At 38.6% G+C, this 9785-nt stretch overlaps 1 protein-coding gene across 1 annotated transcript; it reads left to right on the top strand.

The window, feature by feature from the left end:
* Positions 1–7280: 7280 nt before the first annotated feature.
* LOC139822358 (uncharacterized) lies at positions 7281–8818 on the top strand. Its single transcript, XM_071794004.1, has 4 exons — positions 7281–7425; positions 7701–7973; positions 8107–8256; positions 8396–8818. The coding sequence occupies exons 2-4, from the start codon at positions 7769–7771 to the stop codon at positions 8458–8460; spliced, it is 420 nt and encodes a 139-aa protein (XP_071650105.1). The 5' UTR covers positions 7281–7425; positions 7701–7768; the 3' UTR covers positions 8461–8818.
* Positions 8819–9785: the final 967 nt, after the last annotated feature.

Here is a 9785-nt window from a genome sequence, read left to right as displayed (position 1 = left end):
TACACGTAAACCGATTAAAGCCCTTTATACAAGAACAGTAAAAACAGCGTTAAAGAACAAAAACAAGCAATAGAAAGTAGGCAATAAAAAATAGGCGTAAAAACTAAGGAAAATAAGATAATAAGTACTTACCGAACATCAAACACGTCGCACCACACGACATCCGGTGGCCACATCCAATGTGACCTCCAGGGAGTAGAGGAGATGCATCCAGGTATCCGGGGGCGTAAGCAACGCTTCTGCGTAGGGGGGAGGGGACGACGTCGGCCCCGAACCCAAATTCGCCGCCATCCGCGCACTAAGCGCGGCACCCTCACTCACGGCACCCGCACGAGCAGCGCGTAGCCAATACGTGCGCCAACATGCGTCGCACGTCGTCGGGACAAAAAAACGGTTACACAGACGGCACCTCATAATTAGCGCAAACAAAAAGTACTCTGGACTACGTCTCAAGAGCAACTAAACGCGCGAGGAGAGAAAAAACGCGAGGAGAAGGCATTATCAAGCCAAGGTAAAAATTCGAAGAAAGGTAACATGAGTCCTTATCTTACAGGACGCTGATCGTCGTCCAGCACTTCGCGAAAAAAGCGAAACCTGAGACAGCACCATCGTACGAGATACGACAATTCAGCAGCGAGCTGGGAATATACTTTGAGAGAACCGGACAATTGCAACAGGTAGAAGCTACTTGGAAATTAGCGATTAAAATTGACGTAGCAGCCCTAGGAAACCGATATCACTAACTTCAGGAATTTCTACAGCAAGCCGAAGAAGTATGCGAAACGATAATCGCAAAGGACACGCAGCAGACGTGCAAAAACATTCTCCATACGATAGAGAAAAATAACAAAAAATTAACGCAATTATTAACGCGATTACAGACTATATATAAAACAAATAATAATAAACGAGGTTTAATAGACGCGATCGGCACGATCAGCAAAACGCTGTTCGGCACTATGGATGCCGACGACGCAAAACACATACAGGAGCAGCTTGAACTGATACAAAATCAGCAACAGACTCTACGGCACACCGCAAAAAGCCAATTAAAGGTGATAAATGCCACGATAGGCCACATGGAGGCCTTAGAAAAATCGTTATACCACAACGAACAACTGATGACGAACGTCACGAGACGGATACAGTTGGACACAACACTGTACGCCAAAAGAGAAGAAATAGACGAACAGCTTTTAATACTAACCACAATTACAGAGGATCTAATGGAAGACGTGAAGGACACGATAGACTACCTCACATATTCGCGGGAAGGAGTAATACTCACCCGCCTATTACCAATAGAAAAAATAATAACCGAACTAAAAGAGGCAACGTCACAATTGACGCATGGATCCCACTTTCCTTTTAAAACTAGATTAGAAAATTGGAACGAGATACAAAACTATGTAGAAATTAACGCATATTATGATAAACCGAACATTTACACGATAATCAAATTTCCCGTGGTAGCATACCCCGTGTATGAAATAATAAAAGCGACACCATTACCTGTCCATAACCACGCGAATATTTTCACATTCCTAAGAATTACTCACAACATATTAGCAATAGATAAAGAGAATCATAATTACATAACGCTAGAGGAACGCGATTTAAACGACTGTAAACGAAACGGAGTAAAATATGTATGTAACCGAAACTACGCGGTATATTTGTAAAAGCCGACGCACCATGCGAAGTACAAGTTTACGTAAAAACGCCAGGATATGTAAACACCTGCGAGAAACGTCAAATAATGTCAAACGTAACCTTATGGATAACATTAAGTGAACCACAAACGTGGCTATTCTCAACGCCGAAAAAACAACAGCTGACGATTCAATGTAATGAACAGGCAGAACAAAAAATAGAAATAGAAAGAACAGGGAAACTAAGTATAATCGAAAATTGTAAACTAACCACACCCGACATTATTATAAAAACAAAAAGACAAACGACTATGAGACAAATAGAAATGCACTTAGCAGATTTTAACCTAACGCTAACAAACAAAAATAAAAATATTAACGAACAAACGAAAAAAGAGATTAAATTAGAACCTGTAATTAGGAACCCGAACGAATTAATGGAATTAAGTCTAGAAATAAGCGACATAAATAAAGAATTGGAAAAATCCCAAGACACCCTAATAAAAAATCCCTACGTCATATATCCCGTAGGATCGACACTTGCGTTAATAATTATATTAAGCATAGTAGGAATAATTATCTATGTAATAAAAAGACATAAGAAACGAGCAAGCGCCCGACCGCATGTACAGGGCGACTCAGCGATACTATACTAGAAAATAAGAAGAATGTAATCTCAGAAACAAATAAAGAAAATAAATCACCCTAACAGAAATAGAAATAGGATAAGCAGCGGAAAATTGTAACGAAAACTACAGACCGTAGTTTCCTTCTCTCAAAGGGGGAGGGATGTTGCGGCCCCAATTAAAATGTAATAATAAAATAAGAATAGTATTAAGAAAGACCGAGAATAACAATAGGGAACGCGACCGCGAAAGCCCGAGAGAATTACGCAACGCCGAATCAGCAAAAGATGAGTTGCGCGATCGGCCCAGATACGATCGAGCAACTCAGCGATATTGAAGGACAAGACGAGGATTCAAAAGGAAGCGACAACAGGAGACGAGAGGGCAATCGGAGTCAGGGAGCAGAGCAGTAACGGGCATCAAACGCGAATAACGATTGTAACGCAGAGTGATTATTAAAAGTTATCTTTTATTCCAAAGTGCCGTTTATCTTATATATATACCCCGCATCCTCCGTGGACCAAAAAGAACCCAAGTGTCCCTCTTCCAAAAAAGGGGCACAACATAAAAGATCTTTAAAATATATATTTTGCACGAATTTTTTATAGGGAAACGAAGAAAGTGAATAACGTTAAACTTTGCATGTTCACATCACCTTATTTTAAAATTTTATTTTTATTTTTTAAGTAACAAAAATGCTTTTCCTTTCTATTATATTATAGGTATTCTGGTCACTAGAAGGTATAAATGACAGACGGTGTAAATAATTTTAGCTGTTCTATAGGTATCTGAAACGCAAAAGCTAAAATTTTCTTATTCAGAAGAAGTATATGTGGCTATTGTCTGAACTAAAACTAAACCAATATTTCCATTCTAGGCAGTCTTTTTATCAAAAATATTATTAATCAATATTAAATAAACAATTTACGGTCTAAGCTTGGATTTTATAGTAGCCTAATAATATTTTTTATATACTATATTTACATATTTTTTTCAACCTTAATAAACTACGCGCCGACTAACTTGTCAGACTTATAACACAGCTCCTATTGGAGTAGTAAAATCCCCTCACTCCTCTCTAATTAAATCGATTTAAATAATAGTAAAGAATTTACTACTCCAACAGGAGCTGTGTTGTAAGTCTGACAAGTTATGTCGGCGCGCAGTTTATTAAGGTTGGAAAAAATATACGTGTAGTACACAAAAAATATTATTAAGCTATTAAGATCCAAGCTCGGACCGTAAACGGCTTATTTAATATTGATTGATTGTATAACGGTCACATAAAACGGGGGGTCTTATTTCTCTTATATTATTAAAAATATTATAATTTTTTTTTCATTTTGTTAGTATTTTATTAAAAGAAAAAAACTAATAAACGTATAATGTTTATTCTAGTTCAGACAATAACCACACTTATTCTGAATAAGAAAATTTTTTGTTTTTAGGTTTTTGATACCTATAGAACAGCCAGAATCATTTACTCCGTCTGTCATTTACACCTTCTAGTGATCAGGATATAACATAGAAAAAAATAGCATTTTTCTTACTTAAAAAATAAATATAAATTCTTAAAATAAGGTTAAATAAGAACATGCAAAATTTAACAATATTCGCTTTCTTTGTTCCGCTATAAAAAATTCCTATTTATGAAAAATACTTATTTTTAAGATCTTTTAAACCAGATCAAATTTATCGTCCTTAATTTATTGTTTGTTATTAATATATTGTTATTAATTATATATATATAAGTATGGTATGAAATAATTTCAATATTCAAATTATTGTAATAATAATAAAAAAATCAATTATTTACATTTTCTTCTGTGTGTGTATGCGTGATGTTATTGACAATAGTTTCTTTGCACGCTTACATTTCTTTTACAAATTTTTACACGCTTAATTTTCACAAGTGTGATGTCAAATACAGACAAAATTTTTGTTTATCCGTTATAAGCGTTATTTCGAATGCAACGTTTTTAATAATCAAACATTTTCAAACTGCAAACGAGGGACAAGCAATATCATCTACACAGCATGTAGTCTTAAAATACTATGATCTTTTCTAGCAGCACTAGCGTATAATTTGTCCGCTGACATTACAAATTTCTTCTGCAGAAACACATAAAATGTTGAACAGTTTCCTTGAATGGTTGTAACAACGTCTGTATGTCCTTGCATTATTAATTCGTTAAGGTATTGTTCACATTCTCATTCTAAAATAATAATCCTATTAAAAAATGTTTATTCTTCTTTAAAGAAAATGCTGTCTCAAATGTTATTCTTTCAAAAAATTTTGACAGACTTGGAAGAAAGAGTTTATCAAGAGACACGGTAGTGTCTCGCGCCAAGTACACGCGGAGCGAGACCGACCGTGACTCTTTTACGCGACGCGACGATTTGCGAATACTCGAGATGTTGAGATCTCATATAACAAGTGAACGGATCAAGTTTTAAGTAGGCTTAATCGATAGCTTGGGTCGATTTGGGGGGGGGTTTCTCTCATAATACTCCGCTACGTGCCCTACGAGCGGAGATATTGCGACGCAAAGTCAAAATGTGAAAATTTTTTATTAAGATACTCCTCCTCCTCTTCCTAACGCCGACGTCTCTCATGCCATGCCATCATTTCATTGGCTGCAGTCGCGTCCTTTTCACTTTTTCGACACCAGGGCGCGTGTGTGTGCTGCGCGAGTGCAGATAGTGCGTTTAGCGCGCTGTCAGCTGTCAGTCAGTTCGTCAGTTAACCTATCTCGAGAGACACGGTAGTACGCGCGGAGCGAAACCGACCGTGACTTTTTACGCGACGCGACGATTAATTCAAGGTAATTGTTTTATTATGTAATTATCTCCTATAATTATCTTATTCTATATATTACTGTTACTTATTTTACTGTTTATACTACGTTTACGTGAGTGTTTACATTCAGGTTAACCTATATATATATATTATATATTGACGGCAGGGAGCTGATACTGAGATCAAGGAGCCTGTTCACACGAGGCGTTTCTGCCGCGCGATTGCGGCCGCGCGTTAATAACGTTTGCACGAGCCGCACGCTGTCCCGAGGTAATAAGGTGCGACAACGCGCGCATACGCGCGTACGCGAAACGGCAGTAACACCGTAATCGTGCCGGCGATATACTGAATTGGGTAATTATTCAGTTTAGGGGCCTCACCTCAAATCTCGATGTAATTATGCTCAATCGACGCGTTTTTGTACGAAACGAAAGAATCTGGCAGAAAAAAGTGTCGCTCTGCCCCGCGACGCGAGATATTAAACGTTAAAGTTGACAGGAATCAGGTTATGATTCCTGTCATACCGACGCCATGTAGCAACACTGAACGTGCCCTGCGGCCACATGCGCATGCTCAGTGGTCGCACGCGCATGTAAAACTGCGCCAATTTTAAATGAATCAATCGTGCAGAATAACCAAGCATCTCAATTCAAGCTGTTAGGTCTCACGCTGGGAGTTTCATTAGTTTAATTATGCGTGGGAAGCACACACACACACACACACACACACGGAAGGGTGCAAGGGGGGCCTCCGGCCCCCTCCCCCGCACCCACCCCGCCGGTAGGCAGCGTGGACCTCGCTTTACAACATAAAGTACATGCTAAGTTGTAAAGCGAAATTATAAAGTATGTACATGCATGGGGGGGGGGGGTGCAGGGGAGAAAAGCTTTCCTGTTCACGTGCGCTCACGCATGTAAGCCCCCTTGCACCCCTCCATGCATGAGCTTTATAATTTCGCTTTACAACTTAGCATGTACTTTAAGTTGTAAAGCGAGGTCCACGCTGCCTACCGGCGGGGTGAGTGCGGGGAAGGGGGGTCCGAAGGCCCCCCCTCGCACCCCCCCCCCGTGTGTGTGTGTGTGCTTCTCACGCATAATTAAACTAAAGAAACTCCCAGCGTGAGACCTAACTGCTTAAATCGAGATGCTTGGTTATTCTGCACGATTTAACTGTTTAAGGGTCGACAGGAGTAACACTACCGACCTCTGTCGGGTTGCTTAGCTGCGAGTCCGTATTTTATTTATTATAAATTTTTTAAGAGCCAAAATGGAAAATCCGGCTCTGTACCAGCTTGCGGCTAATCTTACTGATTAAAACGAGCATAAGTGAAATGAGATTCGTTAATTAATTTGGCTAAAATTTGGGAAAAGCCGTTCCTAAGCAGCTTTGCAGACGTGCTTAGAGCTGCTAAACCCTCCTGCACCTCTCCATGCATGTGCTTTGATATATTATGTAAGATATGTTCATCATTGAAAGCTATAACAATAAGTGATATGCATTATATAAGTATACATACGTTTCAAATTCGCGCACTTTTGCATGCGCGTGTGGCCACTGAGCATGCGCATGTGGCTACAGGGCATGTTCAGTGTTGCTACATGGCGTCGGTATGACAGGAATCATAACCTGATTCCTGTCAACTTTAACGTTTAATATCTCGCGTCGCGGGGCAGAGCGACACTTTTTTCTGCCAGATTCTTTCGTTTCGTACAAAAACGCGTTGATTGAGCATAATTACATCGAGAATTGAGGTGAGGCCCCTAAACTGAATAATTACCCTGAATTGAATTGCTTCGTGCTTACCTGGAAATTTCGTATCCCTACATCGTGTTACCACCGCTGCCGGAAAAGAAGGTTTTCTACGCTTGGCAGAAAGTGACGACTGAAGGCTATTCTACAATTGCGTAAACGTAGGGTTGTAGGAGTAAGAGTAAGAAATTGACCAATCACAGTCGAATTTGAGGAGAATAATCGACTGTGGATTGGTCAATTTCTTACTCCTACTCCTACAACCCTACGTTTACGCAATTGTAGAATAGCCTTAAAACACGTTCGATCCCGACTTCGTTGATCGCAGAAGAGCTGGACTCGAGGTACGTTTCCGATTTACAATTATAACAGTATCGTGCGATGAATGTTGTACCCAATTATAACCTCAAATGAAGTTGTGCACGTTGCTAGTATTCTGATTATACAATATACATTGTTACTTTGTAGAGGTATTATATATTGACAGCAAAGAGCTGATACCGAGGAGATCAAGGAGCCTGTTCATAGGTATATATATATTGACGGCAGGGAGCTGATGCCGAGGAGATCAATCCCGTTTACGCGCGAAGGAATTATCGTAAGTTATTATTATCGGTTCAACTTATTTTTTATTCTTTTCCAGTTTTAATCTTTAACATCCAGCTGTATCAAAATAATTCGACTAATAATTTCTATACTATTGCAGTTATATACAAATATTAAATTACAGCACATTTTTTATCTTGACCATATTTTCATAATTTTCAGTACCATTTTCTCATAACTTTTTTTTCACAACTTTGCAAAACCACTTGCGGATGTCATATTGTAGCAGTATTATTTGATTTTTTCTAAGTGTAATCACGTTTGCAGAGTACAATGAGCCATGCACGAAAAACCAGGAATGCTCGCACGTGGAGGGTGCTATCTGCACGGATAACATGACATGCGGATGCGCGGCTGAGACGGTGCTGAATATGGACGGCAAGAAGTGTTTGGCGGCCGCCAAAAAGATCCGGGACGAATGCACGGAGTCAATACAGTGCACGGCAACGTTCGAGTTTTCAACTTGCGTCGACAATATGTGCCAGTGCGAGCAGAATTTTCATTACGAACACGAGCTGACGAGATGTTTTTCCAACAAAGGTACTCGAGAGTTTTCAACCGATAGTTCTCCCGTAGAATCACGCGTCATGTTTTAAAAAATCCAATTCCAAAAATCTCTTTTTCCGCATTACGTCATAAGAGATAACAATTAATCGTTTTCATCGTTTTGCAGCGATCGGCGATGAGTGCGCGAACAATTACGAGTGTTACCAGGCCGAAGATTACGAGAACGATCCGTCGATTAAGTCTGTGACGTGTAACTCTAACACATGCACGTGCGCCGACAATTACATCTTAAGCGAGAACAAGTGCGTGAGCGCCGGTAAGTGAAAACCGATGTATAACACACGCATCTCATCTAAAAAGAGGAAATTAATAATTATTTATGGAAGATGCATTTCGATTTTATTCGCTCTTACTCGCAAATTCTTGCTCTTAATGCATTTTTTACGTTTTTACAGGCTCGTCCTTCGTTGCGTCCTTGTCAATAATCATCCTTGTAATAACGCTGACTTTCTTTTCATGAAGTGCAAAATACGATTTCTTCGAAAAGGCACACAAGTCGTTAATGGAGTTAAACTTTTAATGATTATAACATCGTGCATGCGCAAGAGAAATTTAATCTCAAAGAAGAAACGCAAGTAGGCCTGCCGTGGTTGAGGAGGCAATTCATTCTCGGATTATTATTTACTTACGGATTATAATTATTTATGTTATCATTTGCGAGACTTTTTTTAAGGACTTTTAAGAATTCCTAAGGAATGCCCGTGAATTTTTCACAGGTAATAATATCACGTTAACGCACACTAATCTTAGTCAAACGATACCTCGCAAATCAAGGTGTATGGAATTCAGAGAACTTCCTCTATATATATATATATATAATATATATATATAAACTAGCTGGTTACCCGGGCTTCGCCCGGGAGTCGTTTTTCTTGAAACGACTTCATTTGTGTTTCAATATCCTTATTGTGGACAAACATAAGGAGTGTGTCGGTTGATTTAAAGACGGTAGTTTAACTTTCCTGCATGAATAACACATTCTAGGTGCTTAAGTTTTAAACTTTTTTACTTGACAATGATCACATATTACATCCATTTTCCCAATTATTACACTCGGATGAAATTAATATTCGTAATTTAAATTATAACTAAATGCCTCTAATTTCAAATCGGATCGCATAAATGTTTTCGTGGATTAAACATGTCGTAACCGGTCTTTTTCTACTCGAGTTTCACACTATTGAGTCAATTCCGCTTTTCCAATATTTCACTTACCAATCAGCGACATCATCCCTTGGTTTACCCGGGCGTGTTTTCGGGAATTTTGAGATTGCTCGTTCGCGATGTATACAGAACCTCGATATTTCACTTACTAATTACCGATTTACCGATTACCGATTTTATTCCTTGGTTTTTTAATTGAAAAATCGAGGTTCTGTGTACATCGCGAGCGAGCAATCTCAAAATTCCTGGGTAAACGCCTGGGTAAACAATTCTAAATTCTCAATTCTCAATATTTAATATAAAATTTAGAAATATCAGTATCCGTTATTAAATCCCGATATATAACTTACACAATTTTTAAGCAAAAATCGGCAACCCTTTTACCGATTCTCGCTAAATTCAATATAATAATATTCTATCCATAAAAAAAAATTTAGCTAGAAATCTCAAAATTTGCAGAAATCAGAACAATTACGTAGATTTTTTTTAGACAGAAATTGGTAACTCCTTTATTAGGAAATTCTACCCCTGTTTTATATTAAGATTCGGTCAATTATTTCCCGAAAAATTGGAAAAATTTTGGATACCGGTTCCAATAAAAATCGGTAAAGAAAAACTATA

The sequence above is a fragment of the Temnothorax longispinosus genome, chromosome 11 (genome assembly GCF_030848805.1).
Source record: "Temnothorax longispinosus isolate EJ_2023e chromosome 11, Tlon_JGU_v1, whole genome shotgun sequence".
Lineage (NCBI taxonomy): Eukaryota > Metazoa > Arthropoda > Insecta > Hymenoptera > Formicidae > Temnothorax > Temnothorax longispinosus.
This window is presented reverse-complemented; position numbering and strand designations above follow the sequence as displayed.